General features: G+C 38.2%; 1 protein-coding gene across 2 annotated transcripts in view; it reads left to right on the forward strand.

Moving 5' to 3' along the window:
- The first annotated feature begins 118 nt into the window (after positions 1–118).
- MORN5 (MORN repeat containing 5) overlaps positions 119–26,658 on the forward strand; it is a 58,262-nt gene continuing 31,722 nt past the window's right edge. Inside the window, exons 1-4 of one of the 2 annotated variants that reach the window (XM_036752360.1) lie at positions 119–165; positions 1,688–1,835; positions 5,591–5,702; positions 8,429–8,560. In XM_036752360.1, the coding sequence (XP_036608255.1) occupies positions 119–165; positions 1,688–1,835; positions 5,591–5,702; positions 8,429–8,560 (439 nt within the window). Of the gene's footprint in view, positions 166–828; positions 848–1,687; positions 1,836–5,590; positions 5,703–8,428; positions 8,561–26,658 lie in introns of those variants that run through there. The other variant, XM_036752361.1, reaches the window with a different exon arrangement.

The following is a 26,658-nucleotide window of genomic DNA, read 5'->3' on the forward strand; positions in this document are numbered from 1 at the left end:
TACGCAAGCGCAATGGAGCCCTGGCGCCTCAGGGGCAACGGGGCATGCGCACGACTAGTTGCTATAGTGAGGTCCCTGAACGCAGTAGCGTCGGCTGGCTGAAAAGGGAGCGGGCGCTATGCAGTACACCGGCAGCCAGTACTTTGGTGACTATGTTCGTGGAAGGTAAGGAAAGAACGTTCTAAACACATGGCAGTAACCCCGCAAGAAGATGGAACCGGAATTAGAAGAATCAAAGGGCAATTCCTCCCAGCCCCAGCTTTGCTGCGCCCGCCTCCCTGATAGCAACAAGAAGCCCCACTGCGGTGTCCTGATGCCAACCCGGCGAACGGGCCCAGTTAAGCCTAAGTGCGCATCCTTCAGCCTGTCCTGCCGCAACAGCGCCGCCCTCTCGACATAGTATGTCGTGACTTGATTGACACTCCCTTCCCCTGCCCACCCTCTGTCTTGTCCTAACACCGTCTCCTCCAAGCCTGTCAAATTTCATTATCCCACGTCTCTACAGAAGCACACTCTCCCCACAACTCCTGCCAGACTCAGAGGGTCATGTCGTAGACTGTCACAGCTGAAAGGGACCAACATTTCATTTCGAAGTTGAGAAAATGGAGACACCACGTTGTGGCATTGGTCTCTACCTACACTGGTACAGCACGACTAAAAACTGCCTTCCCGTCCTTCCAGCTTTTGAGGTTATGACAAAAAAAAATCACCTGATATGAAGAGGTATCCTGGTGAATTGGAATGAAGCTTAATTTTCCAAGCTCTGGGCTTCTGTCTAGCTGTGTGACTTTCAGCAAATCACTTTTTTCCTCCCTGGACCTCAGTTCTCATCTGTTAAATGAAAAAAGTTATGAGATATCTCTAAGGCTACTCTAATGTTCTATGTTCTAAGTCTTATCCCAGGTCTAACAGTCTGGTTCTATTTTCTAACATTTTATATTCTTTCTATGTTCTGTGTTTTAATATTCTATGTTTAAAGGTCCAATTTGGTGCTAGTATTCTACCTATTTCAGGTCTAACAATATACATTCTATTTCACATCCTAACACCCCTTTCATCTCTTAGCTTTTCATATTCCATAGTCTAATGTTTTATGATCTCAGATTGTATCTCTAATATTCTTAGTTCTAAAGCTCCTTCCAGTGGTAACATTTTTACTCTGAGAAATTGTTTTTAAAATTTGCATTGATAAATTTTGTTTTGCCACATTGCACAATTTAAAACCCTGAAATATTCATAATTGAATTTTACAATATTAAAGTCTCCAATATTAAAGTCTCCCCAAAACAGATAAAACAGCATAAAAAAGTGGTGATTACATGCAACCTTACCTTTTAGTAGTTTTCTGTTTATTAAAAGGATGAGTATATGCCTTACAAGTTAATTTCAACATTGTCCATTGTTCTTCATCTGAGTTTTGATGTTGTTTGAAATTGTATTCATTTATGTAGTTGTAGTATGTATAATGTCCTTTTGATTCTGCTTTGTTGACTCTATCACTTCATGTAAGACTCCCCATGTTTCATTAAATTCTTCATACTTGTCATTCTTTGTAGCATGGTAAAATTCCATTACATTGATATACCATAGTATGTGTAGCCATTCCCCAGTTTCCAGTTCACCACACATTTTGTTTCCATTTTTTTCTTATTGTAAATAATCCATGAATTTCTATGTGTTTTAATAGGATGGAGGGCAAGGCCTTGTACATTCTCCCAACAGAAACAAAATATCAAGGAGAAATGAAAGATGGAATGTTTCATGGCAAAGGAACCTTGTACTTTCCTAATGGGAGCCAATATGATGCCACATGGGATAAAGGAAGAATCGTAAAGGTACTCAGCTTCTTCCAGGAGACACAAAAGTAATCTAGTCCCTTTGAGAACAGGAGCCCTTGAACAGAAAGCCTTGTCTTTCTCTGCTGCACACAGTTTAGTCATTAACTCATTCAACAAAGATTTATTCAACATCCATTAATTCAGCCAATAAGCATATATTAAACAATTATATTCAAGGGGTACATACAACTTCTTTATATCAGGAGATACATAGATAATAAAAAAATAGCTCATATTTACCGTGCTTTAAGTTTTACAAAGTGCTTTCCTAATAATCACCTTGCAAGATAGGAAATGCAAAGATTTTTGTCCCTATTTTAATAATAATAACTAGCATTTATATGGTGCCTAGTGTGTGACAGGCACTTTACAAATATTATCTCCCATCCTCTCAACAACCCTATGGATAGGTGTATCAGTAATTAAGGTGGGACTTTCTTTTACTGTTTTCTCTTTTAGCACTTACTTAATCAAGTGCCCTTGAAGAGTCTGGCCTTTGTTTCTTTGATTGGTCTTTGATGACTTGCTTGCCTCAAGAGAAAACCTAGTTTACATGGGTTTGAGTCACATGTTTCTCATGCCAGAAGCTTTTAGGTCACATTGTGATGCTCTTTGACCCTGAACAAGATATATATAAACCTGGATGTTGGTGTTTTTTTTTTCCTTTGGGGCCGTCACTCACTGGAGGAGTATTGCTGTGGAGACTCTGAGCAGCCATTGTTAAGAGCCCCCCAGCTTTGAAGAAACCCAGATGTTTTGTTTAGGGGCTCTCAGTCACTCGAAGAGTGGCGTGGGACTCTGGGCAAGTTGTTTTAACTGCCCCACGGCTTTGCTAACCCAGACCCAATGGTTCTTTGGTAACTGTGAATTGTGATTTGATCAGACAAGGTCTGTCTGTTGATGTTTGTAATTTCTATTTGCATTTGCCTTGAAGTTCAGGGGGCTAATCTTTTCCCCCTGAACTAAGTGAATGATATATGTATGTTTGATTAAAGTGAGATTATTAACCCCTTAAAGTTACTTTCCTTAGTAAAGCAGATCAAAAGAACCTGTGCTGGCAGCTCTTGTTGCTGGTCTTGTTGGGTCTTACACCCCGCAACAACTGCTAGCCAAATTGTTGCTACAATAGGTACTATTATTATCCGCATTTTACATTTGAGGAAACTGAAGCAGACAGAGGTTAAGTGACTTGCCCAAGATTACACATCTAGTGAATGTCTTAGGCTAAATTTGAACTCAGGTCTTCCTGATTCTACACCCACTGCTTTATCTACTGAATCACCTAGCTGTCTCATTTTGCAAATGAGGAAAATTAGGCTTGTGGAGACTGTCAGAAGACCAAGTTTTGAATCCTGGTTCTGTTACTTAGGATTTATACAAGGAAGAGACCTGAAAGATCACTCATTCCTTTACCCCCCCCCCCTCCTTGAATTTCTGTTTGCTTGAAAAACCTCCCTTTCTTAATCTCACTAGTTAGATTTGAGTTCTCCCTTCTCTGAATGTCCACAGCACTCTGCTGTTCTCAGTGGCACTTATCACACTCTGTCTTATATTATAGTGATTGTTTATAAATTGTGTCTCCTTCACTGGATTGTAGATTCCTATGGGGAGGGTCATATCCTACTCATCTTTCTATCCCCCTCCTCAGCTTCAAAGACCAAGTATCAGAGCTTTTCATGTAGTAGATACAGATGAGGAAATTGATGTTCAGAGAAATTATATGACCTCCCCAAGCTCATGCAAGTAGTGAGTAGCTGAGCAGAGATTTGAGGTCACCTAATATTAAATCCGGTCCTCTTTCCACTATACTGTGCAGCCTATATAACCTCAGACAAATAATTTGAACTCTCTAGGTCTCAATTTCCTTATCAAAACAATGAAGGTATTGGACTAGATGACATCCAAGGTCCCTTCTACCTCTGAATCCTATAATCCTATAACCTTGCACAAGGTCACATAGCTAGTAAGTGTTAGAACCAAGATTCAAACTGAGGTCCCTCACTACAAATACAGTGCTCTTTCCAAGACACAAGTGAACCTACTGAAATGATAAATGTAGTAGGTACCACAAAAGAGTTTTGATTGAGAGGATATACTCCTATGCTTGGAGTCCCCTAAATTTTCCCTTTCAGTCTTTGTTATGTGTACTTGAGAATTCTTTCCTCCTTTCAGTAAACTCTGGAATATATCTTTGATTACATTTAAGGACTCTTTGTACAAATAATTTAAATGAAGCTAAAAGTTATATAATAATTATCATTCAACAAGCAACAAATGGTGAGCACCAACCATATGCAAATTCTTTTGCTTGGCACTGGTGAGTTGGAGGGAGAAGGGGGTGAGGATCAGAGGGACAAAGGTGAATAAGCTCTGATCTCTCCCTGTAAGGAGTGTACAGGCCAGTCTGAGTGATAAGACATGGAGACAAATAACTAATGCAAGGCAAAATATGATAAATTCCATTGAGAAGGACAAATAGTAATGTAGGCATTCAGAGGGGAAAGACAAGGCTTCCTAAAGGAGGTAGCATTTATAATTATCCTGGAAAGATACATAGATTTTCAACAGGCAAACTAGAAAATGAGGGTTACTTTGTCTTGAGAGCAGCCTGAATGAAGATATGGAGGCAAGAAAGAATGGGAGAGCATGTACAAGGAACATTAAGTATTCAACCAGGGTAGGTGGGTTAGATGTCTTGGAAAAATAGTTTGGAGATATATTGTAAAGAGCTAGGCTAAGGATCTTGAACTAAGTGACTTCTATTATCCTATGAATTCCATAGGGAGAGGGAGGTTTTGAAGGGCTGGCATGATAAGATCTATGTTTTAGGAAGATAAATCTGACAGTAGTATATAGGGAAAGCAAGAGACTGGCAGAAGATAGATGAGTAAGAAGTATATTCAAATAGTTGTGTTTGTCCTTTGTTTTTGAAGAGGACCATGGCATCAGGGAAAAGATGACATGACTTGCAGTTGACTTTGATTTGAGTGAGGGAGGGCTGTGCAAGGTCACCAGCCTCACTTTCTCCTCCAGAGCCATCTGGATCCAGTGACCAGATGTTCATCAAGATGACTGGAGATGACCTAGGATGCAATGGGAGACCCTGGCCCTTTTAGGCTAATGCCTTTTCACATTCTCAGAGTGAGGTAATGCCCATTCAGTGAGTAGGCCTCTTTAAGAAGTCAGTCAAGGGATGGCCCCTTTAATTAGAAAAAAGAAAAAAAATCAAATAGTATGGACAAGAAGAAATGAGAGTCTGAATGAGGGTGGGAATAGTGGAAATGGAAAGGGTAGGTTGATGCAAGAGATAGTGTGGTTATAGATTCAATAGAACTTAGTGACTAAGTGGCTATGGATATGGGGAAGAGAGAAAGAAAGGGTTAAAAAAAGACTGGTTTTAGTATAGGTAACTGAAAAAGTGAGAGTATCACAGAAATAGAAACATCAGAAGTCAAAAAAGGAATAGGGATGAAGATGTTAAATTCAGATTGGGGTATGGTGAATTTGAAGTATAGGCAGGGCATCAGGGTGGAGGTATCTAGTATGTACTTTGAGATATAATTCTAGAACATGTAAAAGACAATAGATTTGGAAGTCATCTTTACGCATATGCTTCTCCAACTGCAGACTAGCCTTCCTCATCAGTGACCCTGTCCTTCCTCCTTTGACACCATCGTTTTCAAGACCCCAAAGATGAATACTTACTCTCTAGTTCTCAGATTCATTAGACAGGCATATGACTTCTTTTTCAGGGGAAATATACCTTTGCTGATGGCCTAAAGTACAAGGAAAAAAAATGGCATTACTGTGATGGCTATGACAGAAGATTTTACACTGAAATCTGTGAAGGCCTGAAGCCTGCAGGTACAAAAATTATTTTCTTTTCTGTAATCTAGAAACTGAGTGGTGAGGGTAGGGGTTGGGGGAAAATAATAGACTTTTTTTTTAAGTTTGTTGAGATAAAATTAAAGAGTAGAAGAAAATAATAGAGCATCAACAGTGTAAGCAATGTTTATGATAGTCTTGACAGGAAAATCTTTCCAATACGATAATTATTCCCATTTCTATAATATCTTGAGGTTAACACAGCATCATCTTAATAACAACTGTAAGAGTTAGGTAGTATAAATATACAATCATCTCTTCCACATTGCAACTTTCCCCATTGCAATTTTGATATATCATGGATTGGCTTAAGAAATTAAATGGGAATTTTTTGGAAGTTTTGTGGAGGCCACAAATGACACATGAAGTCCAGCAGACAGCACAGAACCTGTCATCAAATACTTAACCCAAATTTTACAATAAGGTATGGTAAAGACCCATAAAAGAAAAAGAAAAAATTTAGACTTCTCTGGTACGAAGGGAGGGCCAAAAAATTTTACATGGATTTTCCAGATGGCTGGGTTGCGGGTAGAGGGTGTCACACCCCTATCCCCAAAGATAACTGTATTCATGATTTTATAAATGAGACTGAGAGGCCCAAAGAGGTAAAGACACTTGCCTGAGGTTACAAACATATCTAGTAAGTAAGTCAGAAAGCATTTATTGAGTACTAATTGTGTGTCAAACTTTATGCTCCCTACTGAGGATACAGATGAAGGCAAAAATAGACCCTTCCCAGATAGAAAAGACAGCATGGAAATTGGGTACATATAAACTATATACACAAAAAGATAGTCATCTTAGAGGAGAGGTGTTTTTGTTCTGTAGAGTTGAAACCAAATAGAGCAGCAAAGTGAAGTCCATGTCCTGCCCTCCATAAAGGAAAGCATTGGTAGGAGTTTGTTACTCCACCCTCCAGGCCTCCAATCAAGGGGAGAGGAGACTGAGAGCTGTGAAATCGCAAAGCTTGAGTTAGCAGGGTAGTGAAGATTAGATTAGAGGTAATGAGTTTATCCTGGGAGAGGCATCTTGTTTCACTGAGTTGAGACCAGACTGAGAAGCCAATGCAGAGTGGATTGGAAAGGTAGGAAAAGCACCGGCTAGAGAGGCTGGGAAAGGCTTCCTGCAGCATGTGAACTGTGTCAAGCCTTGAAAGAAGCCAGGGAAGCTTAAGAGGTGTAGGTAAGTAGGGAGAGCATTCCAGATCTGTGGGATAACCAGTACAACAGCAAAGAGACAGGAGAGGGAGTGTTGTGTGTGAGAGTGGCAAGTAGGCCAATATTGATAGACCACCAAGTGTGTAAAGGAAAATAAAGTGTAAGAAGAAGACTATAAAGGGAAGAAGAGGTCAGGTTATGAAAAACTTAAATTGCCAAACAGAAGAGAGTAGTGGCTGTGGGAATGGAGAGAAGAGGGCATGTATGAGAGATGTTGTGTAGGTAAAAATGTCAAGATTTGGCAACAGATTCATATGTGGGATGAGTGAAAGTGAAGGGTTGAGGATGACACTGAGGTAGCAATCCTGGGTGACTGGCAAGATGGAGGTGCACTCTAAAGCAATAGGGAAGTTCAGAGGGGGGAAAGACTTGAGGGGAAAAGCTAATGAGGTCTGTTTTTAGATATATTGATTTTGAGATGCCTATGGGCCATCCTGTTAAAAATTTTTTGGGGGAGGGGCAGAGGAAAGCATTTATGACACTCCTCGAGAGAGCAGGTACAATGCTCACTATGAACACTCACAGCAATACAGCAGCAGGAGTGAGGGTAACCATCTCCTCCACTCCTGTTTGAGTTATGGTTAGTTTATATTCTTTACTTTTTACATAGTTTTCTTAGGTTATACAGTTTTTATAGGTAGGATAATAAGGATACAGAAGCAAAACTGAAGTTAATTAGTTCTATCTTCCTGGTCTAAGTTAGGATTAGTGTGCATTCTTTACTACCCTACCTTCCCTCTTTAACATATGTAAATTATGCAGATTACTGTTCAAGATTTCTAAGTCAGTTGGTGATATAGGCCTGAAGTTCCAGAGAGAGACTAGTTAAAAAGAACTGGGAATCATCTGCATAGAGATGATAATTTAACCATGGGAGCTGATGAGATTATCAAGTAAGACAGTATATAATGAAAAGAGAAGAGACTGGGATAGAGCTAGGGAGATAGCAACAGTTAGTGAACATGATGGATAGAGAACCAGAAAAGAGACTAAGAGAGCTAAGAAGAGAACCAAGAGAGAACAGTGTTGTGAAAGCCTAGAAAGAAATAAGTATTGAGGAGATGGTGGTCCACAGTGTCAAATGCAGTACAGATTTTTTTAAAGGGCATTAGATTTGACAATCAAGAGATCATTGGTACCTTTGGAGTTTCAGTTGAATAAATAACGAATGATTAGAATCCTTATCTTCTAGCCTCAACCTCAATGCACTTTGCACTGTCCTCTACAACAATTATGTTTCCTCCTTTTTAGCAACGTCCTCCCAATATCATAATAGTAATAGAATATCTGAACCAAAAGAGACCTTATAACATGGAATGTTATGGTTGGGAGGAAACTTAGAATACTAAGTACTAAAGCTTAGGAGGAAAAAAAGTAGAACATAGATGCTAGAACTGAAGGAACCATATAATAGGTGTACTATGTGCTATAAATCTGGCTGTGTGAGTTAGTTCTTACAGCGAATAAATCATGTTGTGTCCTTTTCAGGTATTTCTCAGCTCACCAACATAGATCCACCTCGAAAAATTCCTGCAGGTTGTTACGATTGTGGAGATGGTTTCTATGACCCAGAAACAAGGGTGATCAGAGACTACAAGAAGCGCTTCCTGAGAAATGCAGGTGTGCTCATTCTTCTTCCCATCTATCCATAAATACATGTTTGCAGGCAAAAAACAAAATGACTACCTAGGTACTGTACCAACTCATTCGTCCATAATCTACACAACTTATATGGCATAACTGCATATAAGATAAAGAATATCCATGTTCTTACTACTAGTCCACAAAAAAAATCTACTAATCCCTGATGTATGGCCATCAATTCAACAAACATCTATTAGAATGTTAAAGTTATACAATATTCTTGCCAAAAGAGACCTAAGAAATTACTTTAATATTGAAATAGATCTATGATCTGAGCAATGTGATCATTTCCTCCATGATACAGATCACACTCCATTGACTCCATATCCTGTTGAGCTCTTGTCTCTGCTTTCCCTCAGTGGGGCATTCATGTTGCAGAAGGCCTTCCTTTAGATCTCCTGACATTGTGTGGATATGGGTGCAGAACATGAGCTGCCATTTGTTATTCTTCACCCTTACTACATGACTACCACACATTCTCTTCTAGATACACATATCTTTGATGACATACTTTATGCTGTTTCTTGTGTATAATTCTTTGGAGGCAATAAGTTACGGTCTATTTTACAAACATCTGTCCACCCATGGCCTCGTAGTTGACCTGCTGGACTCTTCATTTCAGTCAGACTTGCTATCACCTCTTTACTAATCATAACTTCCATCTTGGACCTTGGATACATTTGCACAAATGGATCCCCCTGTGTGGGCTGCAGTCCTTGTCACTTCTGTTGCTTAATAGCTTCTGCTCCCTCCAAGGAACAAATCAGGAAATTGCTGGGTGAGACCCTTCCTGGTCTCACTACATAGTGGCACTCTTTTTCTCTGCCCATTAGTTTATGCTATTTTATATTTATTTACTATTGTGTATCTTGTGACCCTACTAGTAGAATGTATGTTACATAAGGGCATTTTTGTCGTTGTGTCATTGGAACCAGAAATGCCTTGCTCTTCCTGTAGTAGGCTTTTCATAAACATTTATTATATTTCATCCAGTTAGATTCCTTAGAGAGTCCACTTTTTCTGTGATTCATAGCCATATAGCTTCATCAAGATAATACTGATGTTAAAAAGCTGGGATTTTGTTTCAGGGAGAAACTTGGGGTAATTGAAAGCACTATGGAATTTTCCAAGTAAAATCTACTCAGTCTGTTTTCTTATTCCTATTCTATTTTGTGCCCAGCTCATTATCTGTTTGCAAAGATATAGACACCAATAGAATAGCTCCATGAGCTGTCCATACTACTGCTTTTCATAATGTAGATCATGGTCTTTATCTAATCCAGTCAAATTCATTTGAATGACTTTAGTAATCATTTAGGAGGCTCAGAAATGTTTTATGGTTTGAGAAAGGCAACGTAATATAATCTCTAAGTAAAAGTATCTGGAGGATCTCATAAGCTATAGGGAATCTCTTCTATTTGTAGTCTGTGCTGGACAGAGGTAGTTTGGTGGTATAATGCATATAGAGGGCAAGGGTTAGAGTTCGGAATATCTAACTCCAACCTCTGACACTTACTAGCTTTGTGACTCCTGAGCAAGTCACTTAGCCTCTGAATACCTTAGTTTCCTCAATTGTGTAATAGAGATAATAATAGCACCTTCTTCACAGGGTTAGTGTGAGGGTCAAATGAGATAAAATTTATAAAAAACTTAAGCATAGTATCTGGTACACAGTAGGTGCTTAATAAATGCATGTTTCCTTCCTTCATTCCTAGACATCCTTTAGGATGGTAACACCTATAGTGAGCATACATCTGCTTGTTTTGTGCCTTTTTTATATTAGTAATCAAGATTATCAGTTTTGTCTGTTGTTTCGTCAGCCTTATGATATTAATATAAGCATTAAGAAATCTTGTTGTTAGATAAGGTTGATGATAATATAATACTTTTTTATAGTCAACAAATAGTATTTATTGTGGGATTTTGTATTCTCTACATTTTTAAGACAGTTGTGTAACTGTCAAGATGTGTTCCGTTGTCAAATATTATTTATAAAAGACTGCTTGTTTTGTATTTATTGTTTGGTTTATATTTTTAAATTGCTGTTTTGTATTTTCATCAAGTATACCCTTGAAAATATGTAACTTATTATCATAAAGGTTTTGTAAAGATGAAAAGATAGACGTGAATCGTTAGTTATTTTATTGATTTTAATTATCAAGCATTTATCTTTTTCTTTCTCTCACCCCCCCCCCACACATACACACTAGAAGAAAAAAAAAGGAAAGAAATACAAAACTCCTTTAACAAATAAGCATAGTCAAGCAATGCAAATCTGCTATTTAATCCATCTCTCTCTGTCATTAGGTAGATAGCATTTTTCATCCTCTGTCCTCTGGAATAATGGTTGATCAGAGTTCATAAGTCTTTCAAAAATTGTTCATTTTCGTACTATTGGTGTTATAGTATGAATTATTTTCCTTGCCACAAAATTTTCCCCACTTGACTACTCTTTTTCTTCTAGTCTTAACTGCATTGGATTTGTTTGTGCAAAAAAATTTAGTTTTATATAACCAGCTTGTATATGTTTTCTTACATGATCCTCTCTGTCCCTTGTTTGATCATGAACTCTTCTCCTATCCATAGATCTGAAAGGTAATATCTTCCTTGTTCCTCTAATTTGTTTATGGTGTGACCTTTTAGATTCCTTTGGAACATATCTTGGTATATGATGTGAGGTATAGATCTAAACCTATTTTCTAGCGGGTTGATGTTCAGTTTTCCCAGCAGTTTTTGTCAAATTCTTACACTAGTCATTACAAGGACGTCTAAGCTGTTATGTTTGCTTCTATATGTCATGTACCTAATCTGTTCCACTGACCCTTTCTGTTTTTTAACCAGCGCTGAATTGTTTGGGTGATTACTACTTTGTAATATAGTTTGAAATATGATACTACTCAAGTCCTTCCTTTCTACTTCCTTCCTACTTTTTTTCATTATTTCTCCTGGGATTAATGATCTTATTTCCTGTGAGATTAATGACTTTTGTCTCTCCAGATGAATTTTGTTACAAAAGTTTTCCTTTTATAGTTTGATTGGTATGGCACTAAATAAGTAAATTAATTTAGATGGTATTATCCTCTTTTATCATATTGACTTGGCCTATCTATGAGCAATTAATATTTTCCCAATTATTTTGGTATGTATTTCTTAATTATCTTGCAATTTTATTCGTATAGTTCCTGTGCATACTTTGGTAGGTAGACTCCCAAGTATTTTTTATACTCTTCACTTTTTAAATGGAATTTCTCTTCTATCTCTTGCTACTGGATTTTATTGGTAATATACAGAAATGCTGATTATTTGTATGGATTTATTTTACATCCAGCTCCTCTGCTGAAGTTATTGTTTTAATTAATTTTGAGTTGACTCTAGGGTTCTCTAAGTACACCATCATATTATCTGGAAAAGGTGATAATGCTGTTTTCTCTGCCTATTCTTGTTTCCTCGATTTCTTTTTCTTTATCATATTGCTATAGTCAGTATTGCTAGTATCATATCAAATAGAAGTGGTGACAATGGATAGATATCCTTGCTTAGCCTCTGATCATATTAGAAACGACTCTAGTTTATCCCCATTATATATGATGTTGGTTCTTGGTTTTAGATGTATACTGTTTATCATGATAAAGAAAAGTATACCTATTCTTAAATTTTCTAGTGTTTTGATCAGAAATTAGTGTTGTATTTCCTCAAAAGTTTTTTTCTGCATCTATTGATATAATTATATTGTTTTTGTAGTTCTTGTTATTAGTATGGTCATTTATATTTATAGTTTTTCTAATATTAGGCTAACCCTCCATTACTCATATAATTCCAACCTGATCATAATGTATAGTCATTATGATATGTTGCTATAGCCTGTTTGCTAATATTTTACTTAAATTTTTTAAATCAATGTCAATTAGAGATATTGGTCTGTAATTTTCTTTCTTTGTCTTCAATCTTCTCTGAGTTTAGCAATCAAGACCATATATGTGTCATAGAAGGAATTTAGTAGGTTCCCTTCTATTGCTATTTTTGCAAATATATTGTGTAATATAAAAATTAATTATTCTTTGAATGTTTCATAGATTTACTTGTTATAAATTTTATTAGTATATAATTGGGTAAAATCATTTTCTAATAATATATTTTATTTCTTCCTCATTAGTTGTGAATTCTCTTTTATCGATTTTTTTAAAATGTTCTTAATTTTATTTGTTAATTAATTTTTTATTTCTATTTTGTTCATATCTTTATAATATCTATATTTTGGTATTCACTTTGGGTTTTTAAAAATTTCTTGGTTTTACAGCTTTTTTAGCTACATGTCCAATTCATTAGTCCTTTCTTTTTTGAATAAAGTGTTTAGTGTTATAAATCTTTGCCTCAGAACTGCTTTGGCTACATCCTTAAAATGTTAGTATGTTGTATCATTGTTGTCATTATCTTTAATGAAATTATCTATTATTTTGTAATTTTCTCTTTGACTCATCAATTCTTTAAAATTAAGTTAAATATTTAATCTCCAGTTAACTTTAACTTTATTTACTGGACCATTATTAAATGTAATTTTTAAATTTTATTTCATTTGTTTGCAGATAAGTACTGCAAATATTTATTCGTTTATTTTATTGTATTGTAGAAACATATAAATGATATGTTTAATATTACTCTTTCTCTACATTTATTTGTGAGGTTTTTAATGCCCTAATAAATGTCCTATAACGGCTAAGAAATATGTATCTTCCTTTCTATTCATTGCCAGAGCTCTATCATATCTAACTTTTCTAAAATTCTATTCAGGTGTTTACCTTCTTTCTTGTTTATTTTTGGTTACATTTGTTTAGTTCTGAAAGAGGTATACTGAGATCCTCCAGTATTATAGTTTTACTTTCTAATTATTCCTATAACTAATTTAGTTTTTCCTTTAAATAAATAGCTATGCTATTTTCTACTGGAGTCAGAGCAATAGCACTGACAACCTGTTCTTCACCATAGTGTGAGATCCCCTCTCCTAGACAGAGAGGTACGCCTAAGTCTCAGATCCCCTCTGGGTACTGGAGTGACCATCCTGAATTGCTGATCCCTTCCTAGAGGCCAAGTATCAGATCCCCTCTTTTGGAAATTAGAATCTGAGTGGTTACTGCGAGGCCCTACTTCTCACCTGGAAATTAGAGTATCAGATCCCCTGTCCTCAGGGGTTTGAGTTTGGAAAAACAATGCTGAGGCTCTGTACCCCCTGGGGGCTGAGTCTCAGGAGTGGGGCAGAGCTATAGCCTCTACCTACCTCTAGGAGCTGAGTTGTCAGGGAATCAAAGATTCACTACTCCACCATCTTGGCTGGTCTGCAATGAATCATTTATTATTTATATCCTTTCTATTACGTTTTTGGGGGGCATTAGTAATGTTTGTAATTTTTTCCATTTGTTTGGTATCTGCCATATATCTTGAGAATCAGTCTCACAATATCCTGAACTTGCATAACCTCCAGGACAGACCTCCCGTTGTTGATTTGGTCTCGTCCAGTTACTCTTCCCATCTTTGTTTTCTTTAGTCCCCTTTCTACTTCTGTATGGAGCCCATCATGGACTATGGTGTTAGCATCTCAAATTGGTAGACTCTAGAACATAGTCCCCAATAATATTCTAATGTTGTATATTCTGAGATTTCTCATGGCTCATAAATTCTGTTCATTCAGTCAGTCATTATTTATGAAGAACCTATACTTAATGTGCACATTACTTGGGGGTTAAGCAAAATTTAGGTAAGACATCCCTGCACTCATGAAAGTTAGTAGCAAAAAAATGCAAATAAAACTATAATGCACACTGTCACATGAAAACTTCATTGTAGAAGTACAAAACAGTATTTTGTGAGGTCTAGGGGAGTTGTGGGAGGAGAGGTGGTTCAGAGAAGGCTTTATGAAGGAACTGATATTTGAGCTGGGCTTTAAGGGATAGATAAGAATTCAGTTGACAGAGAAAGAGATGATAGTCCAGGCACAAAAAACAATACAAGCAAAGGAATGGAGGCAATAAAGCATTGGGGATGTTCAAGGACAGAATAATCTAGTACAGTTGGTACAACAAGTGCATGGTATGAAGGGGAGAAAGGCTAGAAAGGTAGAGTGACTCTTTTAATTCCTTCAAATGCTAACATTTTATGCTCTAACGCTCTCGTGCTTTTACATTCTATGTTCCAATTTTCCTTTAATTGCTATGGTTCAATGATGTAGGATAGAAATAGCCAAGGGATATTTTGGTTGCAATATTACAGGACATATAGAAATGTAGGGGTCTTGCAAACCACTAAATGTGGGTCTTTGTTCTTTGCTACCTAGTCATTAAACTTGATTCACTTTATCTATACCAGGAACTCATCTGGACTTTAGTCTACCCTAAAATAGAATTTGCTTGATTCTTAACCACCTTCTATTTTCCCTAAGGTTTCTTTCTTGCCCTGCACTCATAAACTTATTCTGTAAACAATGCATTTGTGGAGCAGAAAGAAGCATATTTCTCTGGACTGCTGGCTATTCCCAAGAGCGGGCACCTGAATAAACAACATGATCAAACCAGGTCATAAGTTTGATTATTGAAATGATCCCAGTGTAGACGGGTACACTCAAATACTGCAATTTAGAAAGCAAATATGACTTGAGTGTGTCACATAGTCTGAACACCTCTAATTTACATGAGTCAACAAGGTGGGCGAAGAGCAGATAAACTGTCTCTAATTAACCTTTCCTTCTAAACCAAAATTCCTCTATTCCATCTTGGTTTCATTTTGGCCTGTGAAGAAATTACCCTTCTCTTTCTGGTAGTTAGGAATTATATGTGGGTATAACTAACATTCTACATTCCATGTTCTAACAATTTATAGTCTAAAGGATTTTACAGCTCTAACATTTTTAGCCATAAGGTTCTTCCAGCTCTCCATTTTATGTTCTAATGCCCTTCTAGCTTAAGCATTCTATATTCTAAGGTCCATTCCAACCCGATCATTCTAGGATTCTATAAAATTCTTTGTCTTAGATTGATGGTTACAAAGTATAAGGTAAAATCTATTTGCTTCTTGACTTACATGGCAAATCTTGAATGAGTCAATGAGGAATGTGGTTGGGAGCAATCTTATAGAAAGGGTTAGCCATTAAGGATGGTTAGGATTTCATAGAATCTTAGATGTGGAAGGTATCTCAGTCCAACCCATAACTGAGTATAGACACCCTCAATAGTGATCCAGTCTTAGTGACTTCCAGTAATGGGGAATTAATTACTTCCTAAGGTTAGAAAGTTGAATGTAGTTTCTCCCTGCCCCCTGTATGCCCCATGCCAGGGTCTTCTTTTGTATAAGTAAGAAACCTCTACCTCTGACCAGACTTCCCTACCTTCTTGTGCCTTTTGAGATCTCACAAGGTCTTATAACACCATCTACCATGAGGCTGAACCTCAAGGGAGAAGGTCAAACAGTATAATCTTGGGTTTCTCTCAACAAACTTCAGCTACTTACACTCTGCCTGTACCGAACTGTTCAATGTTTTACATCCTCTCATCCTCTTATACTTAACCCATCCCAGTGATTCTGAATCACTGGTGGCCTATGTACAAACCATGTTTCCCATCTTTGACTCACCACTCCATGTTTATCCACCTCAATCCTACCCAAAAAGTTCCACTCCAGATCTGACCTCTCCTTCCACTGCACCCTCTGAAATGCCTTCTCCACAATGAATTAACTTCCCTTTATCTTACACCTATTTCTTTCTTCTTCCTTCATTTGGCCCTCACTGAAGCAGAGTTTCCTATGACACCACTTCCCTTTGCCAGCCTTTCTAGTACTGGCCACACTACAGCTCAGGTTGTGGACTCGTAAGCTTTAAGTACTCCTAAAATGGTCTGATCCAGGGCAAAGTCTGATCATGGCCCTTCTGCTCTGACCTCTGCAAGTTTCTGACCTTGGTTTGGGTCTGTTCAACACTCTTGTTGGCTTGAGTCTGGTCAGAAGTCCCATCAGACTGCTACTGGACTGAGATCTAACTGAATTCTCTCTTGCTTCAGTACAGCCTCATTTCCTCTGAGTTTTTTGTACAGTATGAGAACAACCGCATAGTAACTCTTCATATATTTGAATGTATTGTCAACAACATTTACTTTAATGCTTCAACGATCTGTAATTTCATCAGTAGCTATACTAAAATATATTACAGTACTTTAATAACTTAATAGATGACTTCAAGAGTTCTTGTGGCTAAAAGTATCATGATTTAGGAGACAACCTGATGAATCTTTCTGAACTTAAGTAGTCTAATTGTCAGATAACAGACATATAGTCTCTCATTTGGCCTATATTCAAAGCATTACCAATTTGATAGAATTTGCCCAGAGCTTATGCTTCACTAGAATAGCCTTCAGGAACCCAGGGTCACTACCATTTCATGATAAGTTCTCAGAATAAGACATTAGTGAAGGCAACATTTGTTGATCTGTGAAATGGAAGCCCAATGGGAGACAATATTATGAAGTTTGAGGAGTTTTTTTAGCCACCCTTACCCTGATCTTACTTTATCTGTCTATAGATGGACAGAAGGAGGAAATAGATGAGAAAATAGGGAAACTGATGACAACCGTGACACAGAGGGCCTGTTGCAATAGTGATGTGGGACTTCAATTATCCACACATATGCTGGAGCTTTCTCTCTGCCGAAAGTGGAGCAGTAATTTATTGGCTTACCTTAATGGTAATTTCATCCCTCGAAATGTGGAGGAACAAACAAGGGGAAATTCTATTCTGAATCTGATTGTTCCTAACAGGGAGGAACTGATTTCTATAGTAGGAGTCATGTGAGATTTGAGAGGAAGTATATGTACACCCTAGAAATGGGGAGAACAGATTTCAAACAGTGGATCTTCTAGACTAAAATGCTGTAGGATTAGTCAGCCCAGGGGGATTGAAAAACTCCCAAGAATAAAATTCTGAAGACATTAAAAAAATTCCAATGATGAAGAAAAAGGGCAGTTGTTCAAAAAGTTATATGTGACTGCATATGTAATTCACCAATCAACTTAAATTTTTAAAAGAAACTTAAAGAAGATAGAAGCAAAAGAAGGTAACAACATAAAGACTAAAGTATAGCATGGTGATATAAAAATAGTGTCAAGGGGCTAAAGCTCAGAATAAGCTGAGACTGGCAATGAAACTTGGGTCAACAAAAGGGTTTTTTTTAAATTTTGTTTTGGAAGGTTTTTTTTTCTGAGCTATGGTACGGAAAAGGGAAAGATCAATAGAAGGATGCTCAATGCAGATGGGATAACAAATAGAAGAGCTCTTCAATTCTCACTTTGTTTTTGTTTTCTCTGTCAAGGAGAATGATCTTTGGATGGGCAAGGACAGAACAAAAAAGGTATTAGGGAAGTCAATACCCCCAGTGGGTAAGGAGACAGCCTCCAGCTGCCCCTGAAGAATTCAGGTCATTTGACCCAGGTAAACTGTATCCTCAGATACTGAAAGATGTAGTTACTGAGCTATTGTCAGTTAGATTTGAAAGATTTTGGAGACTAGGAGAGGGAACATGAGGCTAGAGGTCAAACGTTACAGTTTTCAAAAAGCAAATAGAAAGCAAAAGCAGTCTGCAAACTCTAGTCCGGTGGGCTTAATGAATATCTCTGACAAAATTCTAGAAATTATCATTAAAGGGATAGTTAATGAACATGAAAAAAGCGAGCAGAGATCCCAAAGAACCAATATGACTTCATCAAGAACAGATCGTACCAGACTAATCTTGTTTCTATTTTTGACAAAGCTTCCAAACTTGTTGATCATGTAGTGCTATAGATATGGTTTGCCTAGATTTCAGCAAAGCATTTGATAAAAACTCTCATGCTGTTCTCATGGATAGGTTGAAAAATATGGGTCAATTCCACAATTAATAAATTGTCAAAGGATAGGAACAGGAAGTTTTCAGAGGAAGAAATTTAAACTGTTTATAGCCATTTGAAAAAAAATGCTCCAAATCACTAATAATTAGAGAAATGCAAATTTAAAAACTCTGAAGTTCCATCTCATATTCATAAAATTGTCAAAGTTGACCCCCAAAAATGACATGTTAGAACGGCTGTGTGGAAGCAGGTATATTAATGTACTATTGGTGGAGCTATGAACTGGTCTAGCCATTCTAGAAAGCAATTTGAAACTATGCCCTTGAAATGATTAAACTTAGCCTTTTGACCCAGTGATGTGACTGCAAGGCCCTATATTACAAAGAGATCAAAGAACAAGGAAAATCACACATATGTACAAAAATATTTGTACCTTTTTTGTGTTGGCGAAGAACTGGAAATTAAAGGGGTGCCCATCAATTGAAGCATAACTAAACATATTATAGAATATGAATGTGAAAGAGTACTATTGTTCTATAAGAAATTATGAAGGAGATGGTTTCAGAGAAGTCTGGGAAGACCTATATGAACTGATGCTGAATGAAGTAACAGAACCAAAAGAACAATATATACAACAATATTGTACAACTATTTATAGTTGCTGTCCTTCATTCTTGAAGAAGACGAAAATGACATCACTGTATTAGAGTCAAATTACAACACATCCAACTGTGGCTGATCAAACCAGTATGAGCTCAGAATGTTCTTCCACAGGTGAGGTACAAATAGTCCATGTCAGCTTTTGCAGTGAATTCTCTAAATTTGTGCATCTCGTATTTCTTTTGAGCTACTTCAGTTCTGCTTTTCTCATAAAGCACAGCACCTTCTCTGATGAGGGTATGCCATGCTGAGCAGTCCTGTGCCAGTGTCTCCCATGTCATACAATCAGTTCCAAAGTTTTTAAGAGAAACTTTGAGAGTGTCTTTGTATTACTTCTTCTGCCCACCATGTGAGAATTTTGCCCTTTGTGAGTTCTCCATAAAACATTCTTTTAGACAAGCATACGTTTGGCATTCGAACATTTCCAGTGCATCGTAGTTGCCCTCTCTGTGGTAAAGTTTGAATGCTTGGCAGTTTAGTTAGAGAAGGGACCTCAGTGTCTGGTATCTTATCCTACCAAGCGATCTTCAGAATCTTCCTAAAACAATTCAAATGGAAGCAATTCAGTTTCCTGGCATGGTACTGGCATACTGTCCAGGTTTCCCAGACATACAACAATGAGGTCAGCACAATGGCTCTGTAGACCTTCAGTTTGGTAGTCAATATAGTACCTCTTCTCTCTCACACTTTCCTTGGAGCCTCTCAAACACTGAGCTAGCTCTGGCAATGCATGCATCAACCTCATTATCAATGTGTACATCCCTAGAAAGTGTACTGCCAAGGTAAGTGAACTTATCCACAGCATTCAGAATTTCTCCATTTGCTGTAACCAGTGGTTCCATGTATGGGTGTTGTGGTACTGGCTGATGAAGTACCTGTGTTTTCTTGGTGTTAATTGTTAGGCCAAAATTAGCACTAGCAGCAGAGAAACATTCCATACTTTGTTGCATCTCAGCTTCAGAGGTTGCATTGTGTGCACAATCATCTGTGAACAAAAAATCATGCACCATTACTACTCTGCTTTCGTCTTGGCTTGTAGCCTTTTCAAGTTAAAGAATTTACCATCAGTGTGGCTGACCTTGATGCCATGTTCATCTTTATTGAAGACATTTGACAACATGACTGAAAACATCATGCTAAAAAGCATGGGAGTGAGCACACAATCTTGTTTCACTCCTTTGGTGACTGGGAAAGCACAAGAGCATTGTCCATTTTCCAGAAACCATGTAAGCATGCCATCATGAAGCTGACAAACAATACTGATGAACTTCTCTGGGCAACCAAATTTTGACATAATTTTCCATAATCCCTCACAACTGACAGTATCAAAGGTCTTGGTCAGATCTACAGATGTTGTGTACAGACTACTGCTCTGTTCCTGGCATTTCTCCTGGAGTTGTAATGCAGAAAACACCATATCAACCATTCCTTGACCCCTTCTGTAGCCACACTGGTTCTCAGGTTGATACCATTTTCCAGGTGAAGGATCAGCCTGTTAAGGGGGACCCTGGCAATAATCTTGCCAGCAATGACTAAAAGAGAGACACACACCCCCACTGTGTTTGTCATAGGACAATCTATTTCCTTTACCTTTATAGAGATGGACAGGGGAGGCATTCTTGAACTCCTGGGGGATAACATCCTCTTGCTATATAACCTGGAAAATTTCAGTCAGCTTTTGTACAAGCAATGGAAACCACCCCCTTGTAAATCTCAGCTGGAATAAAATCAGTACCAGGTACTTTGCCTCAAGAAAGGAGCCTAATGGCATTCAAAACCTCTTCTTCAGTTGGAACTTCAGCTAGGAAGGGATTGATCTCGACCTAAGGTAAATAGTCAATGGCTTCAACATTGACTGATGTAGAGAACATTATGAAAGTGTTCAGCCCATCTCTCCAGGATCATTTCCTTATCACTAATCAATGTGGCTCCATCAGCATGAGTAGTTAAGATACACCATAGGTCTTTGGCCCATAAATACCTACAGGGCATCATAAAAGCACTTTAGATTGTTACTATCAGCATAAAACTGAATTTCATCTGCCTTCTTACCTAGCTAAGAATCTTGCATCACTCTAAACTTCACTTGTACTTTACTTTTGATGGAATTAAATGATGCCTTCTTAGAGACAAATGAACTGTCCTGCTGGTATACCCGGTGGAGTTCTCATTCTTCATTTATCAGCTTCTGAATTTCCCCATCATTTTCATGAAACTAGTCTTGGTATTTGCTAGCATTCTGACCCAGATGAGTAAATGCAGTGCTATGCACCAAATCTCTGAAAACTGCCCACTTCTTTTCTGCTCCACTATTGCTCAACTTATCCTCCAAGTTAGCAACAAACTGTTCCAGCTCAGAGAAATGTTCTAATTTGTTAACATCAATTCTTCTGGTAATCATTTTGCCTTGGAGCCACCACTTTTATTGAAAGGGAATATTAGCATAAAGAGGATAAGTCTATGATCAGTCCAGCACTCTGCACTATACATTGCCTTCATCACTCTCGCATCCTGTCTCTCTCGTCTCCTTACAATCACATAGTCTATTAAATGCCAATGTTTTCTGCTAGGGTACATCCACAATGTTTTCTTGCAGTTAGGTAAATGGAAAACAGTGTTGGTCATGGGATGCACAAGTGACCATTGTTGTTGCTGTTTCCAACTCCATTCCTCACAAGGACTCCTTGCCATGTCTGGTAGTCTGAGCCTACTCTAGGATTAAAGTCTCCCAGAATTATAAGCTTATCCTCTTTAGGCACATTGATGTTGAGGGTCTCCAGATCTTCATAAAATTTTTTTTTGACCTCATCAGGGTTCATCATGGTGGAAACATAGGCACTGATGATGGTAGCATGGCATTTTCCTGCAAGTGGAAATCATATTGTCATAACTCTGTCATTTACTCCTTTTGGTAGGCATACAAGCTTGTTGACTAGATTACTTTTGATTGCAAAATTTCCCTTCACTGTGGCCACTCCAGAAACACATATATCCAGCTCTGACTTCAGTTAGCTGGCCTTCATTTGTCAGCATTGTTTCACTCAGGGCTGCTCTTTGCATGTGATACCTGCAGAGTTCTCCCATTACAAGCCTTTTGTCTTTCAGGTCTACTGGATTTTGTGTTGTCTATAAGTGTGCACACATTCCATGTACCGATGGTGATTGGAATCCTTTTTGCAGAAGTTTTTGTACATTTTTTTGTGTGTTTTGACCACAGGATAGGATCCTTGCCTACCAGGGTAATCAGGCCAGCATTGGGTACACAGACAATTTTTAGGGCACCTTTTCTAGCCCCTTTCTCATACCAAGTGGTGAGCAGTACAATCCTTAAAAGGCTGCTCAGATACCAAGGGGGCTGCCAAATCCCACTGCTGCTTCCAGTGAGAATATTACCTTATGACCTGGGCCTCTCCTTATGCAAGGTTGTGACTACAGCTCCCAGTGTATCTGCACCTGCTAGTTTGTCACTTGCCTGTCACCACAGGACTTTGAGATAGGTAAAATGGTATGGGTGATGTCTTTTGATTTGTGCATAAATTGGATCCAAGTGAGGCCAAGTTGCACGAAGTCGTTGGCCTCACTCTCTCTTTCAGAGTCATCACCGTCCAGTGGCAGGACAGAATCAAGACAACTGTTGATGGCTCAAGATGCAGTGGATGACCTTGGCATCTTTGATATCTAACCAAGCTCTAAGGGCTCCACAGCACCTGCTTCAACTGCCTTCCTGGTCATTGGAATAAATTGTTCTCATCTGCCTATTCTACCAGGGGAAGTTTTCACATGCTTGGGGTAAACACCCTCCTAACTCACCGATGGGTTTGAGACCCCTCTGTTACCCTCAACCTGGTTTAGCCTGTCTGCAGAAATGGTTTATTGGGGTGTGGCCGCTGTGCATGCTACAGCTTTTTGGAGCCACAGGCAAAAGGTGGATCAGGTGGACACCAAAGGTGGAAAGCAGCCCTCAAACCAGAGATACTAGTCTTCCCTGAACACACCCTACACCCCTACACAACTATTTATACAACAAAACAAACAACTTTGAAATACTTAAGAACGTCTACCAATACAGCGACCAACCACAATTCCAGAGGACTGATAATGAAGCATGCTGTCTTCCTCCTGAGAGAGAGGCAATAGGCTCAGAGTACAAATTGAGACATAAATAAATATATACCTTAGGAATAGCAACACTCTTCCACCCACCAGGCCATTGACCCTGCTTCTATCCTGGTCCTTACAAGTATCATCAACCCTGATGACAAAGGGCCAACCATTTCTGCCACTGCTAACACTAACTGCTGACTAACTGGCACCTGTAGGGCTGAAAGTCAGTTTGGCTAGAGCATCAAAGCAACCTGAAGGAGAGACAGGAAATGGCATGTGCATTTGGTGTATCATGATGGGGCATCAAACCACCATCACCTCAGCTGTCACCTTCCCTCAGACCCAGGTAGAAACAATCCAGTACCCTGAGCCCAAGAGAGCCAGGAATAACAGTGTCCTCCCAGACAACTGGTCATACTTCCAGCTTCCCCAGCACCCACAGTCTTCATGATGGAGAAAATACTCTTGTGGGAAAGGGGAGAAGCTATCTCCACTATCACCAAAACAAACCAATGACCAACGGCCACAGATAGGAAGATAAGCTCAAGAGCCACATGAACAGCAGTGTCCTTCGGACTGTCAGTCTTGCCTCCAGACTGGGCTCCCTACAGCCGTCATTCAGGAAAGCAACCCCCATGGAAATAAGCCCTGGCTGCTACCCATGCAGGGCAGGTGCCATAGCCTTTGCCTCCTCAACAGCCATAGCTACCCAAGGAAAAGAAAGTTCTTGCTACCAAAGTTCTTGTCCCTGTCAAATGGTTCAACATCAGAATTAGATACAGCTTTATCAATGGAAATGACATTAAAGAAGATATATTACCATCTGCTTTGCCCCTTCGCCTTAGGGACCACTGGAACTTTCTATTTGACCTGCTGAAACCTTCTATTGTATATATGACCTCTCTCCTTCCCAGATATGAAGTCCTTGAGAGCAGGGACTGTATTGCTTTTCAATTTGTATCTCTTATCACTTAGTATAGTGCTTTGTACATAGTAAAAGCTTAATAAATGCTTTTTCATCCATCCACCCATTCATTTATGTATAGCTAAAAAAAAACTCTCAGGCTGTATTGGGGCAATAGGTGGAAGCTACAAAGAAGCAAATTTAAGAATGGTGTGAGGAAAAGCTTCCTTACAATTAGAACTATCCACAACTGGAATGGGCAACCTAAGCAATAGTGTGTTCCTCCTCATTGGAGGTCTTCAAGAAAAAATTGGATGACTACCTATCTGTTTTGTGCTAGGGGGAATTCTCTCTCGGGTATAGTTAGGATTAGATGGTTCTCACCAACTCTAAAATTCAGTCATCATAGATCATAGTTATCTCAAGCTTGTTGGAAGAAACTATAGAACAGAGAATCCTGGAATTTGAAGGGAACTGGGAAAAATATTTTAGGGACTGAAAGCACCTCAGAGATCATCAAGTCAAACCCTTTTATTTTCAGTTGAGAAAAAATAGTCTTTTCTTTTCCTATGCTTTTGTCATTTGATTTTGGTTATGAAACACAATAGTATATTTAATTCATTATACTTCAATGGTTTTTAATCTCGTCGATGTGAGTATTCCCTCTGTCATTGCAGATTTCCACCCTTCCATGCCTTCTCATTCTATGCAATTCTTGTTCATGTTATTCCATAGATACTCCACAAAGGGTCCCACTAATATGTTACAGGCCTGCTCCTAAGCCTTTTTACATTTTACCAAATGAGCACTTGCACTATCTATTCCTTGTTCTTGCCACATGACTATCCCACCTCCTTTCATATGATCATATAGAACATTTTCTTGATGATATCCCTGATATAGGGGTTGGGTGGGAGCCAGTTCTAGCTGGTTTGAGAGAGTTCATTGTTAAATTTTCATTATGAGCATTCATTCCTCAAAAATTGGCAATTGCTACAAATCAGGGCTTGAATTATCGTTGTCTTGATTGTTTAAGATTTAAGAAAATGTTAATAATGCAGATTAAATTTAAAAGTGTGTGTGCATTAATTTTTTTTTCTGAGAGCCCAGTTGTTAAACATTTATCACAACATCCCTAAATTTCACTGTAAACATTGCTTGAGCTCAGCAAGAATGTAATAGAAGTCTCAGGGAATGAAGTTATCAGTAAAGTTGGAAGCCTGGTAACTGTAAGCTAATAATAATAATAACAAAACAACAACATCAACAATAACTGACATTTATATAGTGCTTTAAAGTTTTTACATCCGTTATCTTATTTGAGCTTCATAGCATTCCTGTCCTTGTGCCACTTTTTATACAGAAATATGTTGCAGCCTGCTTTTACCCATCATTCATCTTTCCATTATTCTTTGATCACCCCAACATCGATTCCTGAGATAGTGTAATCTTCCAGTATTTGTAACTGTGAAGCATCACTGGGAGACCATTTTTGTTAAAGATAGGACTTTATACCACAGAACATCTGGACTTAGGCACTTGATAGCTTTAAAAAAAGTACACAGTTTCTCAAATGTAATCCAGGCTAATCTCTTCCTCTTATTTAATTATGAGTCCGAGTTAGTGTTCATCTGTAATGCCTGTGTCAGACATATAAACCACCCAAATACATAGTCTAGGGCCCAGAGGATCCCAAACTTACTTGGCCTACCACCACCTTTTCAAAAAAAAATTACTTAGCACCTCACTAGTGTCATTTCAAACTACTGCCGCCTCCCTGGATCATTCTAGCACCCCCCAGGGAGTGGTATCGCCCACTTTGGGAACCTATGTAGCAATTGACATTTTTCATTCATTTAGATTTTCTTGTATGGATGGTTAGACTAGTCTCTTGTGAGTATCCATGGATCTCACTGAGGAGGCTTTATAATGTTCAAAGGCTTGACATAATCAGCACAGTGATATCCACTAATAGGAACACCTGAACACCTCAGCATCTATGAGGCTCTATAGGAATTCCTCTTCTATTTGTGCTTTGTCTAATATTCCTCCATCACAGTGCAAATACCTTTTGGGAACATACATTTTACTGTTATTCTAAATCAATACTATCCTTGGCCTCTATCTCTTTCCATTTTGCAAGAAGGTCAAGTGTTAGCAGATTTAGCAGTTTATAGGGCTTTTGACCTCTTCATTGTGGCATCTGTTTTACATCTGTTATACTTTTGCAGGAAAAAATGATCATCAAGTCTCATATTGTTGCCTTTTCCCATTTTTCTTCATCAACAACTCATTTGAATAGGTGAGGAGGAGGATGTTGTGGTTGTTCAGAGTGTATTTTTTAATTGGCCTTCTAGTTTGATGTTGATTTTGACCTTTTCTCTAAATTATCAATGATCTCAGTATATACAACAGATTGATGCTAATGACTCATTCGTTTCCTGTTAGTATATATAGTCAGTTTCATTTTTTAATGATGTTTTTCAGTATTTTTTGTGTGTTACACCTTTTGACTATTTTATGGAAGAAAGTATTACTGATACTTG

Source organism: Trichosurus vulpecula, chromosome 3 (assembly GCF_011100635.1).
Source record: "Trichosurus vulpecula isolate mTriVul1 chromosome 3, mTriVul1.pri, whole genome shotgun sequence".
NCBI lineage: Eukaryota > Metazoa > Chordata > Mammalia > Diprotodontia > Phalangeridae > Trichosurus > Trichosurus vulpecula.